The sequence below is a fragment of the Perca flavescens genome, chromosome 3, assembly GCF_004354835.1.
Source record: "Perca flavescens isolate YP-PL-M2 chromosome 3, PFLA_1.0, whole genome shotgun sequence".
Classification (NCBI taxonomy): Eukaryota; Metazoa; Chordata; class Actinopteri; order Perciformes; family Percidae; genus Perca; species Perca flavescens.
In genome coordinates this window covers 11,944,399-11,970,093 of record NC_041333.1, presented here as the reverse complement: position 1 = coordinate 11,970,093, position 25,695 = coordinate 11,944,399, and the positions used below count along the sequence as shown (strand labels likewise).

Sequence of the window (25,695 nt, the reverse complement as noted above, 5' to 3'; positions counted from 1 at the left end):
CAACATTAGCTAAGCGAGCGTTGATTTTTTTTACGTTAGCTAGCTAGCTAGCTAGTTGTTAGTTGACAGAAATTAACGTTAGTTTGTTATATTTATGTTCTATATTTAGAGCCTCTTTCAATAGCTAAATTAATTTGTAATACTGTAAACAAGCTGGTTTTCTAACGTCAGCTTTTCTTGTTAACCTGTTTTTTCTTTTCAGACAGCTAGCTAGTTAGCATAACTAACGTTAGTGGCTGGTTAGCGTTAACTTCAAAATAAGACATTCACCTTAAGATGGCCTCCATTGGAAGTACAGCGGATGTTTTACAGCAAGTCAACCAGTTTTGGTCCATCCTGGATGATCTTTCTCAAAATGACCCCACAGCCTACCGCAAGTTCATTGGGAAACAGATGAAGGAAGGAGCTGAATTCAATGCACCGCCTGAACTCGACTGTTGTTTGTGCACTGAAATAGTGGTAAGTTACGTCGGTGGCAGCAGCTTTAAACATAACAAGTTGTCACTGCAAACGTTTTTAAAATTACTTTAAAAGCAGCTGTAACAAAAAAATATTCTCCCATTATATTTGGAAAGTGTGACAAATTCCGATAACGTTTGCTCTGTAAAACTACAACTAACGTTAACGTTATGGCACCGTCGATAAAAAAAAAAAAAAGTATGGACACTGATGGGTTAGCTGCATAATTTGATATAGCTAACACTGAGCACCTGATGAAATCCATTATCAGTAAGTTATACTTTTTTATATTATTGTATTATTATAGTGAATATGTCCACTGTGGTCTATCAGGTTGATTTAAGCAGTGGCAGCAGAAACTGTCCTGTCCAGTTAGTAGTGTCCTGAGGAGTGTCACGGGACAATTAGACACTGTCCTGTGACACCCATGATGACCCAGGACAGTCACACGGAGTCACAGGACAGTGTCTGGGAGTCATAGGACAGTGTCTGAATGTCCCAGGACACTACTAACAGGACAGGACAGTTTTTGCTGCTGCTGTACCTACTAGAGCAGAGGTTCTTAGTCTTTTTTTCAGCCAAGGACCCCAGTTTACAAGACTGAGAATATACAGGGACCACACATCCATGACGGGGCCCCTCATGTCCCTTGGAATAATTTGACGTAACCTTATCCTCTTTTTTTTTTTTACACTTTTATAGTCTTAGTTATGTGAAAGAACTACACAAGAGAAATGTATGTATTAAACATATTGCAGATTCCAAGAGTTGTAGATTTATTAGATTAGAATGTAATGTATAAACAATTATAGATTTAAAAATTCAATAATTTGTTGAACTATGAAGTCTTTTAAAAAGAATAAAATAAAAATGATATCTTGCTCATTTCAATTAATAAATCTGAAAACTTTTCACAGACCCCCTTGCAGAGTGCCATGGACCCTACTTAGTGAATCACTGTACTAGAGCTTCAACTATAGATTAATTTAATTATTGATTAATCTACATATCATTTTCTCAAGCAAATAGTGGATGCCCATCACAAGCTCCCAAAGCCCAGTGTATCATCTTCAGATGTCTTGTCCAAGTATAACACCCAAAAATATTCAATGTACTACCACAGAGGAGTAAGAAAACCAAAAAATATTCACTTTTCAGAGGCTGAAACCAGTAATTATTTGCCATTTCTGCTCAAAATTGTTTATCACTTAATTGACTAATCACTTCAGCTCTACCGGCGACTATCCCTTAATCCAAAAGCTGCCACACCTGTGTGCATTTAAAGTTTAAAGAAAGGGTGTTTTGACAAACTGTGTCCTCAACAGGAGCCTAAGAAAGGGTCACTGTATATCAACATATGCAGCTGGAAACGTGTGCCTGCACCTCAGGATCCCAGCAGGCCTTTACCTGTGTGTGCAGGAAAACTAGAAACAGACACAAATGAAGGTCAAGGTAAAATACAAAGCTGTGCTGCTGCATCACAAGCTACAGAACTGTTACATGATGTAAACAGGAAAAAAAATAAATTGTGTTTTTCCTTTGCAGGTTGGTACACTGTGTTGGATGTGGCATTAAACCCTGCAGTGCTACAGGAAAGTAAGAAAAACAAAACAGAAGTGTATATGCTGGCCCTGAGCTTTGCCCAGCAGCAGCATGGGATGAGGTTAACTCAGCAGTACACTGTCGTCAGCTGCAGCCCAAAAAGTAGCCCAGATGACTTGCACCGCCGGCTTGGGTTTCGGCAGTGGCCTAACACCTCGGGACAACCAGACACGGGTAGAGTAATTAGTCCTATACCCCAATAAGCCAATAAGCTGCTACAAGCTCTTTATGTTGGAGCTATTTTCCTTTGCTGCTGCAGGTGTATTATCTTTCACCTTCTACTATAGTTTCTAATAATCCATCGTGTTCCTTTTAACAGCCAGTCAGACCCCAGCTGCCCTTCTGCAGCAGATCTCCTCTCTACGTTCAGAGAAACAACACAAGGAGCCAGCAGCCCAAATTATCTGCAGAACTGCAGAGAACAAAAAGAAGGATTTGATCCAGGTCATCTCCAGTAAATTTGTGCCGCCTCAGAAGCCAGAGTACCAACTCGAGGTGAAGACTGATAACGAAGGAGTTGCTCGCAGCATGGAGCTGACAGTGGAGCTGCCAAAGGTTTGCTCCATGTCAGAGTGCCAGCTGAGAATCTCCAAGGTTAGTGGTTACACACTCCCTTGAACAGTTATAATCAACCACTTTACAATCCAATGTGTCAGTGCGTAGTTGGATGTCATAAAAAATGCATACTACCACTTTCCACATTTGTGAGTCAAACAGTGTGCTGAATGTAATTTTTCTCCACAGGACGACGTCTTGCTGGAAGTGGAGGATGTCTACTATTTGCTTTTAGAATTCCCCAAAACTGTGATTGAAGACACTGCATCTGCCATTTTTAACAAGAAGAAACGAATGCTTACTTTGAGGGTGGATGTGGATGTTTTCTGACCATTTGCCTTCATGGAGAAACAAATGCACACAGTAGTGATCAGTCGTGCTGGGGATGTGCTGAAGAAACTGGGAAGCTAAGAGTGAATTCTGGAACTGAGAATCCTCAAAGTACATAACCAAAACAAACAAAATAAGCCTTGTGAACACATTACACTACGGAGGGACTCATGCTCTGCCTCAAAACTTCAGCTAACAAACAATTAACAGCTCCCCATGTAAACTTATCTGTTCCCAAATCCAAAATGATGTTTTTACTGAAACAAATATTTCACTGTGTCGCTTTGTGCTGTGTGGGTTGATCTGCGGCAGCAAATGCAATTCTTACCACTCCCCAAAAAAATTAATTAACTTTAATAACAATCTGTGGGTTTTGTTTATTAATGTGTGGGTGTATGAGTGGAGGTGTATAATGGCTAGGAGCTGGTGTACAGTGTCATTACCGTACTCTGGGGGAATAATTCACAATAAAATGATTCATGCAATAATTCATGTTTATTAAAACATTAAAATGGATGCAGAACAACAACATCACTATTTGGCAATCTGGAACGTGTGAAAAATGTCAGTAAACATTTATTTTAAGGTTTGCATACTATCCACTGATTACAGCCTTTTAGAGCACAGCTTATTATGTGTTATTTTTTGGAAAATCACATTAACTTGCTTTCATATTTCAGTTTCAAGTATCACAATACTGACCATTAATTGGTAGTCTCACATATTAATTAATTTATGAGCTGAAAACAATGTATAATATCCATTCCTTTAACAAAAATAATAAGTGGTACCCAAACATCAAGTCAAATTCTTCATATGAAACATTCACTTTGAAAACCTTGTTTTTTTATCGAAATGGTGTTATACCCATTGGTCCCAGTGAATTGTATTATAACTTCTCTATTATGGCATCACAAGTATTTTCAGTGAAATCCTGGTCCAGTGGGAACAACTGAGGTTTGTAGTGGTGATATTGGGTCTTTTGAGCTCTACCTCCTCTCTCCGTGGTCCTCCTCCACCCACGCTACAATCTTCCCTTCCCAGCCAGGCACGACTGCTCCATCCTGGAATACCTGAACAGCCAATATCCAGCATTTACATATCTAAGAACCACTCACGTCTATGACGTACAAAGGTCTGGAGAAAAAGTGAAAATGACTACTCAGTCCTCCTGCAGTGTTTTGAAGTATAGCGCAGCCACAGCTATTATTAGCATATCTTACTCCATAACTGCCATTTTATATTTGCCTGCTGAAGCTGATGTAAAAAGAAATAAGGGCTATAATTTTACTCCCACGCCTACCTCCTCTTTCACTGTGCCAAACTCTGGGTCGAGGGCCTTGAAGTGGTATCTGAAACTGCCTTGTCTGTCCACAGCGGCCTTGAAGTCTCGCAGTGTCACCTCACCCAGCCTGTAAGAGCACACTGTCAGTCATGATCTATGCACACATACACCCACATAGACATTAAGCTTTTTTTAGGATAAATATTTAACCAGCACAGATACTGAAGCATCTATATGCAGCTCAGTTCATGTCTGAATCAAGCCATTTGTTTTTAGCGTGCAGCCCTAATCCAAACAGCAAGTTGCTTAAAATTCCTGCACGCTACAGTGACAAACACTAACAAATAATAACGCTGTTATGCGTTTGTTTTTCACCTTTTTGGGATGTTAATCAGAAACGGCGTGAGCGAGCGATCAGTGAAGTAGAGCACTTTAGTGGAGACGGCGGTGTCCAGTCCGGGGCTGCTGTGTGAGTGCGCCATTTCTGGAAATAATCAAAAATAAAACAACAAATACTGTTTTCCACAGCCAAAGTCTAAAATGGCTCTAGCCTCTCAGCTGATAATACATAGCAGTGAAATTGAACGGCACAATTTGATTTAACAGCCAGAGTTGAGATGTTGCAGGGGATGACAAATCCTAAACAAACAACAAGGATTTTGTTTGCCTCACTTGAGCTCTGCGGCCAGGAGTCACGGTCTGTCGAGTTGGCTCTGCGTCCTGGTGATTTAAATTCCTCCTAGAAGAAGAACCAATTGCTCATGGTAAACACTTGGATGTCATTTGTTGTTGACTCACTCATCAGGTGACAGATGTGTTGCTCCTTTTTAAGATATACTCTGAAATGGTTTGTGTGTGTGTGTGTGTGTGTGCGTGTGTGTGTGTGTACCCCTCTGTCCTGTCTGCGCTGGCTGTCCAAAGTGTGTAGTCGGTCCATGAGACTGGACATGCCCTGCTCCAGGGTGTCCAGGGTGTGATGTTGGGGGTCATGGCCAGAAAAGCTGTCCCTCAAACTACGCAACGCCTCCCTGACCAGCTGCAGCTCTTCCCCCTGTGACAAACAGCTTATTGATAATCAAACAATTTCTATAAATGCCATTATGTTTTTCATGTTAAGGCTAAGTATGAAAGCCCCTTTCCATCAAGAAAAAAAGCACAAAAAAGCTAATAATTGACTTAATATGTGTTTTTTCATTTTTGTCTCTTTTCCTACCATAAATGAACTTCCATATAATAATAATAATAATAATAATAATAATAATAATAATAATAATAATAATCACAGTAAAGAGCAATTGATAGTATTGATTAAAGACTTAAATAAAAAGGGTACGTACTGGTGCAGTGTGCTGGAATACTGCAGGAGATGTCGAAGCCACTGAGTTACTGTACCCACCACTTTCAATCCTGAATGGCTGCAAAATAAACAAAACATTTAAATACATAAATAAGGCGGATGAGGCTGGCGATTTTCTATAATTATGAACAAATGCCATGAATAGAACAAAATCCAACCAGTGTAGCCAAAGCCTGATATACCTTATTCCTCTGTGCTTATAGCCCCCATTGTTGTCCCAAAAACTATTTAAAACACATCGATGGGCCACTGTTGCACTGAGTTGCACTGAGTAACATGGGATTTTTTTGACAATAACAAAAACACAGAAAAAGCCTGCCTCGCCCATTTAATCTCTAAGGAAAATATCCTTTTATTGTAGAGCTTTTGGACTTGATTTTTTTGACTTTTCAAATTTATATGACTGGAACTGGTTGTACTTGCTTATTCTGATCCAGTTAAAGCCTTTTGTTACCTTAAAATTTTATATATTTGATTTTAGAAATTGTTGATTTTAATTTGCTGCACTGTGATTTGAAAAATGCTATATACATAAATAGTATTATTATTATTATATATGTAATTTACATCCAAATATATACTGTTGCCAGGTCTTGAAACGTATCACGATCCCTACCCGTCCAAGGCCGACTTCATGTGCTTTATGTTGAGCTTCATCGAGCTTTTGCTGCTGCTGCTGCAGTATTCTGTCCTTCCTCCCGAGCTGCTGCTATTGTGACAAGAAACATGGATGGCATAAGTCCGCATATGCATGTATGTATCCAAAGAATTCATTGACGTGTAAATAATAAAAGACAATACCTCATATTCACTAAGTAATTTGTTCCGTTCACTCAACTTGCGATTAAGCTCTGCCTGCAAACAGATATATACGGCATTATATATGAGTGGTATATTACTCTCGCATACACCTGCATCGACGGGTCAAGCAAGTCAAATATTTTATCGTGTCAAACGGAAATCATCGCTTGTCTCACATTTTCCCCTTCCAGCTGATCTTTGGCCATGTTGCACCTCAGTAGTTCCTGCTTTAGCTGCAGCACAGCATCCTCCTGTACCGCCAGGCGCTGCTGCAGAGCATCCTAATGAGAAAGAGAGGAAGATTAAAGTAAAGTCCCAGAGAAGACCTGAATACAGATACAATGCCTCCAACCTGCCTCATCGACAGCATACACCATCCTCCAAAATGTATTCTCTTCATAAAGAAATGAAAAAAACATATATGGTGTGTGATAGGAACTGCAGAATCAGTTTGGAACACCCCAAGAGTGGAATGGATTTAATTATATGCTTTAATCCGTTTTAATTCAATAATTTAAATAATTTGTTTACCCTGATGGCCTGAAGGTGGCGAGCCTCCTGTTTGTTTCTCAGGAGTTCCCTCTAAGAGCCACAGAAATGAACAGAGGCATTAGAGAAAGACATTCTTTGCTTGTAAGGCAGCTCATCTATATTAAACCTAATTACATTTACTAACTGTACCTTAAGATCAAGGGCTTCCTCCATGCTTTGGTCCAGACGACTGCGGATAAGAACCTTCAAAGGGAGAGGGTATGAGCAGCGGAATTAGAGAATGGAAACGTGTCAGAACGTATGAGGAGGCAGTGGGCCTGCTTGACAGCGTGCTAGCAGATCAGAGAGATTCAATTGTGCTCTACAGTAGCCACTCTCGAGAGGAGGGACGGCTGCAAACATCATCACAACAGAAGGGCTGACACTGACACTTCACACAAAGTGGCGAGCAAGAGTTGGTTTCTCGATTTAGCAGAAGAGAAGGCACTGTACCAGCTGCTGTTCAGCGTTAGCCACCCGGTTATCTCCGAAGCTCACAGAGCCATCCTGGTCCTCCTCGGGGAGAGAGCCATGGAGCAGCAACGCCTGAGGACAAAACACACACACACACACACACACACACACATATAGACACACAGAGTGAAGGCCTGTAAGCAGTCATAACGACATAGACATGGCAGAAGCCTGATTTATTTCTGTATTTGTAAATAAAGCAGTTTGAGATTTTTATACTTGGCTGCACAACAAGGTTCCCATTTCTGCTAATAAAGCCAGCGAATTGAACTGGATTGAACTGTTGAAATCAAATTGAAATAATATTGAAAAGCCAGCAGTAGTAGGCTACAGACAGACTTAATCCTCTCACCTGCTCTAACCCACACATACAGTGCACAGCTGCAGTACATACACAAAAACAATATATATTTAAGGGTTAAGCAATATTTTCAAGCTTAATAAAATAGCAATGGAATCTTTTCAAAATATAAATACTATTTTCTAATTTCTATTTTACGGTGGCGTATTATGGCCATTGTATGAAAAATATACTGTATATTACAGAGCCAGGGGAGGAGGGTAATATCCTAGAAAAGAAAACTCAGAATTTTCGAGATTAAAGTTGTATATTCAAGAGGAAAAAAAACTTGGATATTCTCTGAGACTATAAAGTCATAAATGTGCAAGGAAAAAAACTCAGGGGAATTGTATTTTTTGTTGTTGTCAAGGAACCACATCGCTTCCCTTTGCAAGGTAGAACAACCTCATCACACAGACACGGCTTCTTTCTGTTTATTATGCCTGCGGTGATGATCACTCATATTGTGTCCTGCTGTTCCATAAATCCCACTTGAATTGCCTTTTTGTCCACCGACTTTCAGGTGCTCTGGTATGGTAACTCTATTAACCGGCGGCGCCAACTGCCAAGTGCGTTGGGAGTGTGCCAAACAGACTTTTGGTAATTCTTAGGCTTCCTTGGTGCACCGGTGGAAAACAAGGGCACGGGGTGGGATAAAAAAGAAGGCATGATTATAGGTGGGTGCATTACTATAGAGGCTGTGGCAATCATAACATTCACTACTTTCACCCCCTTTAACCTCGGAGAAACTTTACCAGGGATGCAGCGTGTCCTTTCTCAGCCAAATGTTTCAACAGAGCAATAGAGTCGAGAGCAAATCAGGTGTTGATTTGTTTCTTCATTATTTGAATTCATTTTTATTATTTTATCCATATTCTTTCAAATTAATTGAACATATTTGAACCACTGAAAAACATCAAAATGTGGGCAGAAGATCAGAAGTCTGGAACCAGGCTAAATTGTGTGCTATATTTGAGCTGTTATCTTCATCTAGAGCATTTGCAGTCTGTGTGCCTTCTGTCAATGTGCAGGTGCAGTGTTCTTTGTTTTTAAAGTGTGTCATCACACAGACTTACCTGTAGGCGGAACACCATCCTCCTGGCTTCCTGCATCTCCTTCTCCAGCTGCTCTTGGTGGGCGTCCAGCTGCTCCTCCCAGGACTTCTCCTCTTCCTGCACATCGTGCCCGAGGGAGGGACACAATCCACACAGAGACACATCCTCTGAAAGGAAGAGAGGAACAGGGGAGATGAGGCAAGGGAGCTTTTTTTCCCGTCTTTTTAGGGATCCATTGCATCGCATCTTGCTCTAAAAGAGTTGATGTGCAGCCAACCAACCTGTGACAGATTTCTTCTCTGTCAGCTCAGATTTGTCATCCTGAAGTTCCCCCTGGTCCTCAGACTGATCATAGAGTGGTTCTTCTTTCGGGGTGTCAGCGGACTGGGTGATAACATACTCCTCTTTCGGGGAGTGAGCAGGGCTGGCTGAGCTGAGGCTGAAACAGATGGTGGGCACAGGCAGGAATCAGTGTGTGTGTGTTTGTATCTCTGCCAAATGAATGGCAATAAATAAGCCTAGCAAACATGAAATGGAAATATACGCTTTAATAACTCCCCAAAAAGCATAAAAATGTGAGTTAATCCCAACTGGGCTAAATATTTTAAACCATATGTGCTTTTAAACACGCAATGCCCATAAGACTACAGTGTATCACAGACTATTTACAAATGATAACATTAATGAGAACGCACGACAGAAGATTAAAACCTGGAGCAGGAATGCATGCAACTCTGTCATTTCCCCCCAATTCTTTACATACATAGTTTGCGGCAATCATTTCAAAACATAAGGCTAGTATGGTTTCTGAGTGGCTGGTTGGTTTTTGCAGCTTGTATGAATGTGTTTTTTGTTTTCTGAGACCATCTCCTGCCGCCTCAAGTAGAGGCCGGCTGTCATCTTCACTCTGCTGTGTTTGTAGAAAGAGGATACAGCTACTGTGACCTGTGACCTATGGCATTATGCATGGTCCTTTAACATGGGATTCCTTCTTTTCTCCCTCTGTGTCTGCATGGGAAAACATGCCTGCTGGGGAAACCGATCTAAACTCTATGCTAGAGAAGGGATGGAGAGGCATCACTTCATCACCCCGCTCCCGAGGCCAAAAAAACTAAGAGGGGGAAAAATAAACTGTTGACTTAACTGTGGGATAAAACTGTTTAGAAACCAAAGAATGTCCCAAGGGATTGCATTTGCACAGTTAAACATGTGTTTCCCATACATATGCAGTGAGATTTTAGCTAATACCACAACAGACAGTAAGCCGTTACACTTGTATTATCCGTCACTTTTTGAGTTCACGCTGCCTCTTTATGGAGTAATTGTAAGTGCACGTGTCCCTGTGACTACTTACCATAATGTGCACCTAAGTTCTGTCGCTCAGCCACCAAAGAAACTGGAATCATGCTAGCGGCTTTGTGAGGCTGTGCTTAGGCCCAACTTTGAGCTAAATGCTTAAAATGACAACGCTACATTTGCTGATGTTTAGCAGGTATAATGCCCACCATTTAAGCCATTAGCATGACAACAACTAAACGCAAAGTAAAACTGAGGCTGATGGGAATGTTATGCAGCTTTTTGGTCATAAATCAAATTATTATAATTAAATAATTTGGCCTGATGATGGCACTAGATGGAAAGTAAAGGGATCACCAAAGTTATTTTTTTTTCATCCAGAGGGAAACATGAATGTCTGAACCAAATTTCTTGACAATCCATCCAATAGTTGCTGAGACATTTCCCTAAAAACCACAAATGTCAACTTCATGGTGGCGTCAGTGATTGGATATCTGTGTGACGAAGGCTCTGTCACTTTTGGATGACACATGGTAAACCCTTCTTATATACTGTCTATGGGTAAACCCAATCAGGTCACAAAGCAGCCAGACAATTTATTTGCAGTCACACTTTTATACATATCATTCAGTAAAACACTCACTTCAGTTTAAGTAATTTCTATTTTACAACAAACTATGTTACTTAAACATTATTTTTGAACTCTCCTCTCCAGTGCCTGGGTCTGAACCAGAGCTGAGGCAAAGTGCTGCTTCGTATAGGGCATACAGCAGTCACACTCAACTAGAAACTAGCAGTGAAATTATAAATGTCTAAATGGTAACATAAGTGAGATAATTGAAGCAATTAAGAGTTGTTTGGTCTAGTGGAAGGGGCTTAACATATGTAAGCCTCTGGCCACCTAAGCATGGGATTTCAGTCTGAGGGTGGCTACAATCCAGACAGGTGATGTGAAACTTTGCTAGTGAAAACCATGTGTAAAAAGATGGGTTTTTTTGTTTGTTATGTTTTTGCTGTGGATGTCCTGCATTTGATTAACCACTTTTTTGTAAATAAAACCACCTTCACAACTTTTGCAAATCAAGCCATCGTGTTATCAACTTTTTTTGTTCAAATTCCCAACGCTTTCTTTAACAATCTGTAGGCCTACCACATTTCATGGCAATTTATGTAACAGTTGTTGAGATATTTCAGTCTGGAACTAAGTGAAGAACCAACCTACGGACTGACATTGCCCTCCTGCTGCCAGCATAGCCACAGAAAGCGTATAAAGATATAAACTTTTATTTTAGGTTTTAATTTTAGTTTTTTGAGTTTGGTCACATAACACATACACCACACTGAGGAACTCCGGTTAGATTTGATCCTTCCAGCTTCTCAGAAAGAGTAATTGCACCAGGTCACGTAAAAAAAACATGAACTGAGCGTCTTATCAGATGCTGCTGTGATTATCCCTAAGTGTTTCTGGAAAGGGCATCAAAGCAGCTGCCTTCAACTAATCTTGTCATTGCAGACGATGACATAATCAAGATACCCTCTATCTTTCTCTCAGCGTGCAGCAGTTCAATAAACTAACAAACTAATTTTAGATGTTTGCTGCTGTTGCGGAAAAAAAAATACATTGCATACATATTTGGAACATATAGGTTAAGCTAAAGCTTAAGCGAGGTACTTGTATTTGGTATTTTATGTATTGCAACAGCAATTTCCCTCGGGATGAATAAAGTTTCATCTTATCCTAAAATTATTAAAAGAAAAAGTCTTAGAACTGACTATACATGTGTGTAGCAGAAACTTTGTAAGATAGGGCATGCCTTGGTGGAGGTCTGCACTCTCTGAATGCCCTTCTACTGTAGTAACATTATGTTTTGGAAGTTTTACTTTTACTTGTATCTGTGTATTTCTATCACCAACAGTAATGAGCATGAAAAGTCTATACATTAACCGGTTCATTTTTAAAGGATTAGTTCAATACAGCAGCCGACAGTTGGCGTGTCTGGTAAATACTGTACCAAATCGTGGCAAAGATGGTGTTTTTTTTTTTAAATATGTGCACAGTCCAAAAGTGAGCCATATTTAACTGTAGACAAAACATTTTGTATTTGTTATTCTAATACAATTTAAAATTAATAATGTTCATCTGAATCATGAAATGTATAAGCAGGTAATGGAAGTTAGACAGTGGTTGCTAGGCAATATCAGCTTAGCTCACACAGCCAGGGACACACCCACACCTACTGCACTGTAAACACTGGGAACAATGTGAACAATAACCTGCACAGTTGGGGGTATCAAAGTCATATTGTTGTGGTGAAATGCCTTGCGAACACTGAGACTGACACCAACATGCTGATCGAGAGGATTCAGATGATGTATAGCCTCCTGAATTTAGGCCTGATGTATTTATATCTATGCTACCGATGCACTCAGTAGACAAAAATAGCATCCTGGAATGACATAATGTTAAAGTGATAATTAAAAAAAAACAGCTCTTACCATTTCATCTGTTTGGCTCCCATGCTGGTGTTTACAGGCTTAACCTCCCATACAGTCAACGCCCCGCATCTGGGCAGTGCTCTGCTTCTCAGTCAGGACCATAGCCCAAACACAGCCAGAGATAGCAGGGAGGGGAGCAGCCCTGAAAGCAGCAGGCGTCTCCACTTCGCACACTGTGTTCAATCAGAAATAACAGCACGTTCAAATCCTCTCCAGCAGCATATTCCTAAAACATAAAGCTCCAAATCCCAATCAAAAGCCCTGAACCCTTCCCCTAAATCATACCAAGGCTCAGTCCTAGCTGGCAGGGAGGGACAGATAGAGGGAGAGAGGATTGGTGCTGCTCAGCAACACCAGCGAGTAAAGTCTGCCTGGTTTCTCATTGCACTCGCCTTGTGCTTGAGCTCACCAGCTCCCATTCACGAACACAATGTTTTTTGTTCCTTGCGGACGAGAACTGATGCAGCTCTTGTGCATCTTTTTCACCCTTTTTTCCCTCTGCCGGTCTCTTTGCATTTATTCCCTCTGCCCTCCCTCCCTCCTTCCCCTCTTTCTCGTCTGCTCGGCACTGGCTTTGTATCAGTCCTTCCTTCTTTCAGTGAGCGAGGATGTCAGACATGGCTCTGTCTGGGTGTGTTTACCCTCCCCCCCTCCCTCATGTGTCCTCCCTCCTTTCCTCAATGCTCTCTCCTTTCACAAGGAGGAGGAGGAGGAGGAGGACAATTTTCTCCTTCTCCTCTCCTAATGCTTTTTGTGTACTGTATGTCACTGCAGCTAAAATCAGAAGCAACCATGTGGATCGACAAAAAGAGATGGAAATCTATGTGGTTTGTTGAAAAAAAATCACAGGCTTGCATAACAGCATACCACACAAGCCGAAACATGTGAGAGGTTAATGATATAGTTCCACAGTCACAGGAAGTATGGGGTTACTTGCTTACTTAAAATGGTATTTATAGAATGCACACATCAGCCTACATTTTTTTTTTCCTGTTTTTAAGTAGACTTTATTGTCATTATTGTCACAGTGTCTTTACAGGTCTCTGTAAAACATCAGTCAGACAACTGCAGCCTATTCAGAACACTGCTACTCGAGTTCTCACAAAAGAGAGTAACACATCACCCCTTTTCTCAGAGCTTTGAACTCGCTTCCTATGGATCAAATAATTGATTTTAAAATATAGTTATGTACAAAGCACTGAATGGTTTGGGGCCAAAATTCATTTCTGATATGTTACTCGGTTACCAGCCATTCGGACTTCTTAAGAGCATCTGGGACAAGCTTGCTCACCGTCCCCAGGGTCAGAACCAAACATGCAGAAGCAGCTTTTAGTTTTTATAAACCGGAGATCTGATATAAACTTCGAAAACACTTGAAATCTCCACTGTTCAACAACACTGTTCTTTAGGCTTAAAAACGTTTGCCACTGCTTTTCCTGAGGTTGTTTACAAGATGTTCTATTTTTATTGTTTTCTTTTCTTTTTTATGAATGGTCTTATTTCCTGTTTTATTTGTTTTTTATGTTTATGCTTATGTAAAGCACTTTGAATTCCCTTTGTGTCTGAAATGTGCTATATAAACAAACTTGCCTTACAATTACAGCTCTTTTCACATTACTCATTGTATACTGTATGCAGTAAACAGCATTTTTACTGCAACTGTGACAAAAAGCCTTAAAAAACACAAGTTTTTACAAGTTGCTCTGAAACATAAGAGCCATCAGATTAAACCAAAATGTAAAAAGTGTCATATTTAGAGTTTGAGCAGCAGGCAACAGAAACAAAAGGGCATGTGCTGATGAGTGTTGAGTACTCTTTTGAAATTCGTTTTGGATGAGCACGCTGTCATTAGAAATGTTGCTGGTGTCATCAGTAAGTATATGAAACAGGTCTCTATGTGGCGGATTGCAGTTTTGCCCAGAACTCAATGACATTGTCTCAAATTCTGTATGAGCACCATCAACACATGCTTTACTGAGCTACTTCACTGTAGACTGATATTACAGAGTCATGGAAATGTGTGTAGACCACCAGACTAAGGCAGCCTTAGATTTACATTGTAGTAAAATCAAACAGCAGAGGCAATACTCCTCACATTAGGGTTACTAGTTTTATTTAATAAATAAGAGGAGACAAATAGTTTTTTTTCTGAAGAGCCATTTTGCTATAAACTTTAATTTACACTAAGGGACACTATGTTAAGAAGAAGAAGAAGAAGAAGAAGAAGAAGAAGAAGAAGAGTCTATCTACAAGGGTCATTCCATTTCGTCGGTGCTCTTAGAGAAATAATGTAAATACAAACCAGGCACGGCGTTGCACTTTAACAACTGGCTCACCCTAAATGACGGAGAGATCATACATTTTAACTAACTTCTATTTTTTTTAAAGGCACAATAAAGACAAAACAAAAATGATTTGCTTTCTAAAAAAGTAAAAGACAACATTTATTACGCTATCATGTGTGAAGTCTGGACCAATCGCATGAGGCCATTTTCCGGTGGCCCAGTGCTGTTAAGCCCGCACATTCACTCTGCGCACACGCACCTAATGGTACAAAGGTTGTTGATCAATAGATGATGGTCAAAATAAATTTGTTTGAAAAATACGGTACAGGACAAAAGTTTGGACACACCTTTTCATTCAATGTGTTTCTTTATTTTCATGACTATTTACATTGTAGATTCTCACTGAAGGCATCAAAACTATGAATGCATGAATGCAAAACATATGGAATTATGTACTTAACAAAAAAGTGTGAAATAACTGAAAACATGTCTTATATTTTAGATTCTTCAAAGTAGCCACCCTTTGCTTTTTTTGATAACTCAGCAAACCCTTGGTGTTCTCTCAGTGAGCTTCAAGAGGTAGTCACCTGAAATGGTTTTCACTTCACAGGTGTGCTTTGTCAGGGTTAATTAGTGGAATTTGTCCCCTTATTAATAAAAAGTGAATCAACTTGTCTGGTGGGACTTTCACTTGCACATGCACGTGCATTCACTTGCACTTTGATTTGATGGGGGGATTAAATAGCTAGATTCAAAGTATTGTTTCCAATGAATAAGTGGCATGAATATTGGTCAGAAGAAGCTACTGTTAGAGTGTTATTATCAGTTTGGTAAATTGAGTAGCTTTTCGAAAAAAACTTTCCTGAAGCAGCCTTTATAAAATTAGTATATTAGTTAGTATTATAAAGTTAGTATTATAAAGTATAACTGTTTCTTTTTGCACTCATTCCTATTTGAATGTTTTTGCTCCAATATAAATAGGCCAAGGACAAACTAAGGTACAGGGCAGGCAGATGAAGACTGTGCAGACCAAGATGTTACTGAGGGAATTGGGGGAAACAAAGTGATTTTTTCGAACAGACAATATTCTATTTATGCATGGATGATATCGTATATGAGGAGTGACTTTGCTGTTCAAAGTGTGGCGGGAAAGTCATTGCACCACTGGGGAGCCAGGAGCTGAGAAGAAAGCCGATTTGCCACAAGGACAGCAAGCAGTTGGCCAATTTGTAAATCAAATGACTTGCTAAAATACAACAGATTGTTTGCATGGTCACCATGGATTCTCTTAGTAAATTATTATTCTGCTTGCCATGAAACAAGATTCATCCATCTTTTTTATTTCAATGACCTTCAAACAGACATGCTTGAAGCACCGTGGACTGATTAGCTTTTGTCCCAGAGAATCCCATCCATTTATGTTGTCAAATACAATTTAGAAAAGAACTCTGTGGCTGTTTAGGTTTATTGTCCGGGGAGATAACACTGAAGAGAGTAAAAGATGGTTGAAAGCCAGTCTCTCTCACTAGAAATCAGCCACTGTCCAAAATATTTTTGCATTAAATAGCTGCCATAGTAAAATAAACTATTTTGCAATGAAATTATCAAGCTCTTAGAGCCTCTTCCAAGGCTACCAAGGCTGGACAACCTCCTACATTTGTTATCTTAATAACAGAAAATGGTTCGAAAAGTTGAACCTTCACATGAGAACAAGACCTAGCTTTTGTTTCATTCAATTAAGTAAAATACTTAATAAGAAAGAAAAAAAACATTATCAAGAATCACGTCTTATCTTAAGTAAGGTCCGAACACAAATATGTCAAATTTCATTGCAATCTGTCAAAAAGATGTTTATATATCTTGCTTATTAATTACTTGATTGTGAAAATGACCTGCGAAGGGTAAAAAATGGCGGTGGTGGAGGAAGTATTCAGAACCTGTACTTCAGTAGAATTACAACAATAAAACAGCATAAAATTTGACTTAAGTAAACTGAGTAAAAGTACTCACTATGCAGTCAGATGGAAGTTTTCAGTTTTACATCTTCCCTTGTGACCAGCTGCAACATTAAAGGTGCTGTAGGTAGGATTGTGAAGATCCAGGACTGTTAGGGAAATTATGATACATACTTTCCCTCTTGTTATTTATTAGACTTTGCATAGAATAATATTATAGTGATTACTATTTCTCTCTCTCTCTCTCTCTGTTAAATTAAACTATTTGCATAGTAAGAAAACATAACATTAATTGTTCCCACAAGATAACATGGAGTCATTGTCTATCTTGACTGGGGCTCGAGGACAAAACATGCATCTCTCTAACCAGATAGAGGGGACGCCATCAAGTCTGACCAGATAGAAGAGACAACATCTAAACTGACAAGATGGACAACTGACGACATCAAATTCTGTTATGATTGTATTTTACACATAAATAAGCTACTGTTTGAGGCTTACGGCAGTCACTTTCTGTACTTGGGCTGTGAGTACTGTAAACTGATTCTACTTGCAAGTAAACTAAACTTTATTATAACTTCAGTGGTCCCTGTCTATTATTTGATAATGTAATTATTCTAACAAGAATTTGAACATCGACAACTTCTCAGTCCCTCCTCCCCTTTCTGCTAAAGCCCAAAACGGTCTCCTAAGCCCCTCCCCCCACAAGGGAGAATGAATGCGTGTGCATGAGCAGTGATTGACATGCAGATCAATAGATAGATAGTTTCAGCAAATATGACAGAAAGTTAGTTTTATAAGTCTTACCTACTGCACCTTTAAAATGCTGCTTAGATGTTGCAAAAGTATAGCCTGACAAGCCAGACCCACATTCAGATGTAGGGTCTGGGTACTCACTATTGGCAGGGCTTAATCCGAAGGTTGGGATAAACGGTTGTCTTTCAAATTCCCTCTTCACGTAATAGGATAGCGCTACAACTAGGCAGAGCAACGAAGAAGGTAGCAGAGCTAGTTGATAGATTAAACTTTTGCCGTATCCGGTCGGCAAAACTCCAAACACATCTTCCTTTTTTAAGAATGATTTCTGTGCAGTTCTTTGTTCTTTTCTCAAAGAAAAGCTTAACTCCAAGTTTTCCAGAAGACCGCTGTTCCCAGCAGCAGCAGCCATAAGCCCCGCCCACCAACTCTATACACAATGTGATTGGCCTGACCAAAATTTGGTTTTTCCAGCTCGCAAGTCAATGGAGAGTGCTTAGACCCCCTCTGGCTGCAAAATAAATGTGCTGCCACTAGGGTGCGTCTAGATTTCTAGGCTAGCAAAAGTACAATATACCTTTGAAATGCAGTGGTGTAGTAAAGTTACAGAAAATGGAAAAAATCATGTAAAGTCAAAGTACCTCAAAACGTAAGTACAGTGTGTGGTTGGTTACTTTCAATCACTGATAAATGAACTCTTCTGCAGCTTTAATATAAGAATGGTCTTGCTGTTAAAGTAAATGTTGACCGTTGTCTTCAACAGTTTAGTTCTCAAATGTCTCAAATCTTGTACATTAAACTACTTGAACAAAGACTAAAAGGCCCTACTTCAGAGAAGTTTGAACCCATGATCTATTTTGAGAGAAATAATAAGAAAAAAGATCATTTATCAGTCAACTATGATTCACGTCAAAAATTGTCCACAGTAACTGGTGTCGAAACTTATTATATATATATATATATATATTAGCTCAAGTGAAATGACTGTAGCCTACTTGTGTGGTTGAGCAGCAGATTCAAAGTCAAGGTCTAATAAAATAAGATGAAACTTTGACTCCCACCGGCAATATCAGGAGCACACAATCATCTTCTTAGTGAGTAGTAATATGGAGCTGCTTTATATACATGTAATCAAGTAGACTACTTATTAACACCTGTAATTAGGCTGCTAGCCCTCTGAAGACTTTACATTAGTGGAACTGGGTTGTGCAGGGTGGAGCTACTTTTCAGATGTAGCTTGTTTTTATTTGGGCCAGATATAAGTCAGGCCAAGACTTGTTTAGCCTAGATTAGCACAGAGACAAGAAGCAGGGAGAAACTACAGCATATTTTTGTAATTTATGTTTATTGTGCAGTTTAGAAAAAACTATTTTATTTATTATATTCTTTTTAATTAAGGAGAAAACAGCTAACCTAAGAGGCTTCGAACAATTCACTGGGAATGTGCATTACATGTAGGACACCCATTTTAGTGTCATTGGAACCATGTCCAGTGGTGGAAAGTTTACTCAAGTACTGTACTTAAGTAGAATTTTAAGGTACTTATAAGCCTTGAGTATTAACTTCTACTCAACTACAATTCAGAGGCAAATATTACTTACTTAGTGTACTTTTTACTCCACTACATTTATTTGATTATTTAACTTTAGTTACTCCTTACTTTCCAAATAACTATATATATATATATATATATATATATATATATATATATATAAAATCAACATATACATATATACTGTATATATATATATATATGAAATGATGATATCAATAAGACTTTATTGCCCTCCAGGGGGACAGCAATATATAAAGTAATACACATGAGAATAAATTAAAATTAGTTCCACATTCAGGCTACCGGCTGCAATACTAAAGTGATGTACACATTAATCATCAATACTCCAATAATATTATACACATTATTCTTACTTTATAATTTGTTTTATGTTAATAGTTTTGTACATAGATCTGAGTACTTCTTCCATCACTATGTCATGTGACTCATGTCATGTCATGGAGTCTCACTGTACCAGTCTTAAAGTTGTAGCTGTCAGCTTTGCGTGTCTTTCACATTCTCGTAGTGCTGAACCAAACCAGTGTGACTCTTGGGTGTATATGTGGCCAGCTTGCTGCTACTTTAGGTAACAAGAAACACGTTTAACAGTAAACTACTTTGGAGTTGTTTTCACTTTTTATGGAGGCTGGCTGTTTCCCGTTCAAGGGGGTAACGTTAACGTTATTAAAGGTGCTCTAAGTGATGTGAAGCGTTTTTTAGGCTACAACATTTTTCGTCACATACAGCAAACATCTCCTCACAATCAGCTAGCTGCCTGTCCCCTGAACACACTGTAAAAAAACACGGTCTCTGTAGACAGCCCAGGCTCCACAAACGGCAACCAAAACAAACTGCGTTTGTGAGCCTGGGCTGTCTACAGAGACCGCGTTTTTTTTTTACAGTGTGTACAGGGGACAGGCAGCTAGCGGATAGTGAGGAGATGTTTGCTGTATGTGACGAAAAATGTTGTAGCCTAAAAAACGCGTCACATCACTTAGAGCAGTGTTTCTCAAATGGGGGTATGCGTACCCCTAGGGGTACTTTGGAGGACTGCAGGGGGTACGTTAGATCTTTGGTATATGTTTATTTGAAATATATCATTCATGCATAATTCCTAAAATAATGATACACTATAATAATGAATGCATTTAGTGATACATTCTAAATATTTGAAATAAATTGAAAGTATTTAAGAGTTTTTTAGGTATATACAATATCATTCTAAATCAGACACTGATGGTGGAGCGCTGTATTGTGCCTCTTTATATTGCTAGGCATTTTGTTGCTACCGAAAATGTTTTGTGTGGGGTACATATTGAAATAAGTTTGAGAACCACTGACTTAGAGCACCTTTAATAACGTTGTGCTCAAGTAGTTGGGTTTTGCCTTACTTAATTACTAAGCCAACCCAATAATCTTGCTTCCTTATACATTTATACATTCCCCTGTAGAGGCAGAACAACTCCAAAACAAATTCACAGAAAGGTGTTGTATATATATATATATATATATATATATATATATATATATATATATATATATATATATATATACACACTACCGGTCAAAAGTTTGGGGTCACTTAGAAATTTCCATTCCACTCCATTCCAGACACAATACCTGCTGAGATCAGTTGTATTGTTTTTATTAACCAGGGCAGCAGTTTTCAGATTACATTATGTGCTTACATAATTTTAAAAGGGTTCTCGACTGTTGTAGACAGAAGTGGCTGAAGAAACACTTGAAATTCATGCTTTTTGGTCTAAACGTCATACCCAAATTAAAAGTGGTACAGCTCCTATATACTTTGACACTCAGGGGTATGCCTGATATCATTGGAAAGGAAACATCTCAAGTTTTTGTTACAAGTGTCAGGGCGATTCTAGGCCTTACTGACACAGAGTTACAGAGGCTAGAATGGAGATTTTTTATTTCTGTCTAAGTTATAAATCTGTAAAATTATTAAAATACACTGCTGTAGACACATCTGACAGGTGACAGACAACACAGCATTAGCCACGTCTCAGCTTACTACAGAAAAAAATTCAGAAGCTAAAAGACTCAAAAATGGATTTTATATGAATTCTTTTCTACAAATATGTCTGTGCGTTTTTTTATGTCTATTTGAAAAGTGCAAATAAAAAAGCCAAAAAACTACAAAATACAACACTTCTCAAATACACAAACAAACCCACATCAATCACCTTTCCAATGATATCAGGCACACCTCTGAGTGTCAAAGTATATGGGAGCTGTACCACTTTTAATTTGGGTATGACGTTTAGACCAAAAAACATGAATTTCAAGTGTTTCTTCAGCCACTTCTGTCTACAACAGTCGAGAACCCTTTTGCAATTATGTAAGCAAATAATGTAATCTGAAAACTGCTGCCCTGGTTAAAAAAAACAATACAACTGATCTCAGCAGGTATTGTGTCTGGAATGGAGTGGAATGGAAATTTCTAAGTGACCCCAAACTTTTGACCGGTAGTGTATATATATATATATATATATATATATATATATATATATATATATATATATATATTTTGTTGGTCAAGCTAACCTAAATAATTAGCTGGAGCTGCGCTCTCAGTGGAACTATCAGCACTAGCGTTCATCTCACATTATTGAGCCAGTTGATTCAATGTTGATTTGCTAATAATGGCTAAATGATGACCTATATTTGTTGTATGTAAGATTTAAAAAGTGCAAAAGTTATTTTTTTATTTTGCTGCCAAGCGTTATTTGTTCTTTAATCAACTGGTGGTAAGCTTGTGTCATTAAGAATTTATTTATTTATCGTTTCAATGATTCAAAAAACAAACCGGGTATCGCTAATTTTGCAGTTAAAACATTTCCAGTGTTGAATATATCCACCAGCTGGAACGGTTCTCAGCTTCTACCCGGTTATTGAGGGACCATTGGACCAATCACGGTTCCCTTTTTTTTTCCAATGTTCAGTGACGTAGGATGTGCGACATCGTTACGTATGTCAGTAAAGCGGAAGTGCCGGTAGAGGCTGGTTGTAAACTGTTAGCCCTATTTTTTTCTCTTCTTGAATGCTCCTCGTTTTGGAACGGTACAGTTTGTACACATTTACGAAATGACGGCGAAAGTGTTGTAGCTTATTCATATTTTAAACAGGTTCATTCTTGTTGCTTGAATTATATTTTTGTATCTGAATATCCTACAGTGTTAGCTAGCGAGCTAGGCTAAGGTGATGTTGAGTGTTCATGTAACAGTAATGATTACAGCTGTCATGTATTAAGAAGATGGATCTGTTCTTGTTACTCTTATCTTTAGGCTTAGTAACCAAATATCTGTTTATTATGTCGATTACTTTAATGAATGAATGAATGAATGAACTTATCCATGCCAGGTGTCATCATGTCAAAGCAGCCGCTAGGGAAGACGTTGTTGAAGAATGTAATCCGCCACACAGATGCCCACAACAAGGTGCGTTTGAGGTCGTGTGTTTTTGTGACAGGTGGGGAACGTACCCATTTGTATTACGTACACCTAGCTACAACTGATGCAGCTTAATAAAACAGCCTTGGAAAATAGTTTGCCTTCAGTGTGTTAAAGAGGCCTGTTGATTCAACTCAATGATCATTTCGGAGGCTGTTGTTTGTGGTGCTGTTCAATTGTATTGAACTGATGATGACTGGCAACTGAGTGTAAACTATTGATTTGACTGAGAAACACTTACTTTTCTCAAGTATAACCCTGCTCTATGATACCCTGAAAACAACTATTCACATTGTCTGAAGCACACTATTCTATAATCTCTATTACCAGCTGTAGAGCTGCAGGTAACTATTATTTTCATAGAGTAATCTGCTCTTTTTTTCTTTTTTCAATTAACCGATTGTTTGTTCCCTAAAACATAAGAGAATTGTGAAAAGGGCCCATCACAATCTCTTAAAGCCTAAGGTGACGTCCCTTAAATTGCTTGTTTTATAGGACAAATAAATGCAGCATATCCTTGCATTTATGTTATAAAAAAAAAACACTTAAATGGTATCAATTATTGAAATAGATAAGTTTTACTTTTATCCCAGAGGTGGATTGTAGTTTGATTTTGGCTTTTTCTGATGCAGTCATCCAAATCCAGGCCCTGAGTACAGATATCAATGAGCTTAGATATGAATGTAGGTTAATGATATTTGGCAGGTTTTGCAGGTTCACAAACTGAATGTTTCACAAACTAACATGCAGGTGTTTTTTTTTTTTTAGACATGTATATAAGCTCTATAAGTATTTTAATTCTGTATATCCAAATGCTTTTGTTGAATCCAAATAAATCATAATATGTGTGTGAGAGTGTGAGTGTATGCATCTGAGCAATCTTTAATTCACTTACTTTGTTGATCCCCTGCAGATCCAGGAGGAGATGGAGATGTGGAAAATGCGAAACTGGGAGGTCCACACGTCCCACCCCAAACACTTGTCAGATACAAAGAGTGCGAGGTAGCAACACTGAATGTCCCAATTTAATTTGAGCCACCTCAACCCAAGTGACACCAAAACGTATTTGTTTCATAATGTAGCTCTCCGTTTAGAGAGTTGTGACCGTATGTTGCCATTTGATGTTTTGATGATTGTTGTTTTCCAGAGGGCAAATGCACTGTGATCGAGTATCAGATCGGCCTAGAGACCTGAGTCGAAGCAGAGAGCGAGTCTCAGAACATGATGACAGAGAGGCTCGATACTGGAGTCGAAAACTGTATGAATTTGAGGCCAATGATTCTGAGAGGTACAGTACATCTAAATAGGTTTTAGTTTTTTGCATGTCTTGGGAAAATCTCAGTGCTTCATTTGTGAAAGGTGAAAAAGATTAAAGTGAATTGGTTTCCCTATTTGTATTCTAAACAGTGCACATTTATCCACAATATAATGTAAATGTAGGAGAGTTAGACGAGATTAAAAAGTCTTCATTATATCATCTCATGTGTTCATATCACAGGTGGGGACATAGTGGCTTCAGGGAGCTTTATCCGGAGGAGTTTGAAAGTGACAGGTAAGCAAATATGCATCAAATAAGCAAGAGATAAGAATTAATTAAATCAGATTTTAAAGGGGCACTCCAGATATTTGGCACTGTATTTCCATAAAGTTGTGGCCCACGCAAGAGATATATTTACAAAATAATTGTCACATCACTCAATGACCGTCGTTTAATGCAATTAAACCCACATTTATTGGATATGGTGTTATATTATCAATACACAGTATTTAGTCCTCACAAAATGAATTCCGTAATCATACACATCTTGTTAACATGAATCTTTCGCACCTCTTAGATAATTAGATCTAAGAGAAAAAGCAGGCTGTCTGTTAAAACATTGATTTTTTCAAGCCAAAACTAAAATAACCCTGATTTTTTTCAGACTGTAGAAAGCTCCTCCAGATCCCCAGAAGAGATTATACAACTGTCTCACTAGTCGAGTAGTACCCCATATGACGCGTAAATTGATCTTGATGTGTTAAATCGGTGGATTGCCCCTACTACACCTGTCTAGCCTACACTTATTTTGTTCAATTTGTCTTGTCTTTAGTGAAAAAAACAGTGCCACAAAGAAGATTAGGCGCCACAAAACGAAAAAGTCCAAGTCTGCCACAGAAGCAAGCTTATCAAAACGATCAAAAAAATCCTCTCGGAAGAAGAAAAAGAAGAAGAAAAACGAGGAGGAAAAGCGTAAGAAAACCGAGTGCTCGAGCAGCGACATCAGCAGCGATGACAGCAGTGCTACTAGAGACAAGCAGCGGAGGAAAAAGACTAAAAGTCGACATAAAAACAAGAAGACGGCAAAAACCAGAGGGAGAAACCAGGAGAGCAGTTCAGGCGACAGTAATGACGAAGTAGAAAGGGTGCGACGGACACAAAAGCGCAAAAAGCGAAAGCAGGACTCCCATAAAGACTCAGACTCAGGGCCCAACTCAAAAAAGAGCAGAAAAAACTGGAAAGCAGCCGGTGAGGAGAGCCTGGATGACAGTTCTGGAGACTGAGATTCAAAGACATGGATAGACGCACAGCTCAGGTAACAACCAGGAAAACTACTGCAGATTCCTTTGTTTGCCTTAGCTTCAGAGGGCTTGTCTCTGCAGGGCTGTTATGTATTGTACTTGTTAGACATCAACTCACTTGTGCTGTCTGCCCTCTCTGTGGGCGCTGTGTGTAGCAATACCTCATCCACCTCTGCAGTGGCTCGAAGCACACTGTACGGCACCACAGACAGCACGAAGAGAGAAGGTGGGAATCTCCACCACCTGCCTATTAATCATTCTGTTGGCTGCAGGCTCATTGATTGATTATTGTGAGCGACTGTCGCCTCAGGCTGTCTGCCTCACAAGAAGACCTTCTCTGTCCTGAATTGACCTGTTTTGTATGGCACATTTTATTTGAGAAACAGGACAAATAATGCAAGTTTCCTGACAAACGATGATAAAATGTGCATTTGCTTGCTTTTTTTTTTTTTTTTTTTTTGTAAATTAAAATTTTTGTACGCAGCACATTGCCATTGGTGAAAAATAAACATCTATGTTGCTGTTTTCTTTTAA

The 25,695-nt window shown here is 38.9% G+C and overlaps 3 protein-coding genes across 6 annotated transcripts; 2 read left to right on the top strand and 1 right to left on the bottom strand.

Annotated features, from left to right (window-relative positions):
• Positions 1 to 3,434, top strand: pih1d2 (PIH1 domain containing 2). Its single transcript, XM_028572996.1, has 6 exons — positions 1 to 77; positions 203 to 459; positions 1,785 to 1,911; positions 2,005 to 2,235; positions 2,381 to 2,655; positions 2,806 to 3,434. The coding sequence occupies exons 2-6, from the start codon at positions 277 to 279 to the stop codon at positions 2,944 to 2,946; spliced, it is 957 nt and encodes a 318-aa protein (XP_028428797.1). The 5' UTR covers positions 1 to 77; positions 203 to 276; the 3' UTR covers positions 2,947 to 3,434.
• Positions 3,423 to 22,569, bottom strand: dixdc1a (DIX domain containing 1a). 3 transcript variants are annotated; one of them, XM_028572994.1, is made up of 16 exons: positions 22,475 to 22,569; positions 12,582 to 12,754; positions 9,071 to 9,228; positions 8,811 to 8,956; positions 7,374 to 7,466; positions 7,071 to 7,124; positions 6,921 to 6,971; positions 6,566 to 6,670; positions 6,390 to 6,443; positions 6,205 to 6,297; positions 5,569 to 5,646; positions 5,121 to 5,282; positions 4,904 to 4,970; positions 4,607 to 4,715; positions 4,250 to 4,358; positions 3,423 to 4,019 (listed from the first exon to the last, which is right to left on the bottom strand). In XM_028572994.1, exons 2-16 carry the CDS (start codon positions 12,602 to 12,604, stop codon positions 3,936 to 3,938), a joined length of 1,386 nt encoding a protein of 461 aa, XP_028428795.1. In that variant the 5' UTR covers positions 12,605 to 12,754; positions 22,475 to 22,569; the 3' UTR covers positions 3,423 to 3,935. The 3 variants fall into 3 exon arrangements, with proteins under 3 accessions (XP_028428795.1, XP_028428794.1, XP_028428796.1); XM_028572993.1 differs by lacking the exon at positions 22,475 to 22,569 and adding an exon at positions 12,867 to 13,190; XM_028572995.1 differs by lacking the exon at positions 22,475 to 22,569 and adding an exon at positions 12,867 to 13,190 and having other exon boundaries at positions 6,205 to 6,294.
• Positions 22,054 to 25,695, top strand: nkapd1 (NKAP domain containing 1). 2 transcript variants are annotated; one of them, XM_028572997.1, is made up of 6 exons: positions 22,054 to 22,213; positions 22,514 to 22,590; positions 23,516 to 23,604; positions 23,750 to 23,890; positions 24,101 to 24,154; positions 24,693 to 25,695. In XM_028572997.1, the coding sequence occupies exons 1-6, from the start codon at positions 22,105 to 22,107 to the stop codon at positions 25,141 to 25,143; spliced, it is 921 nt and encodes a 306-aa protein (XP_028428798.1). In that variant the 5' UTR covers positions 22,054 to 22,104; the 3' UTR covers positions 25,144 to 25,695. The 2 variants fall into 2 exon arrangements, with proteins under 2 accessions (XP_028428798.1, XP_028428799.1); XM_028572998.1 differs by having other exon boundaries at positions 22,205 to 22,278.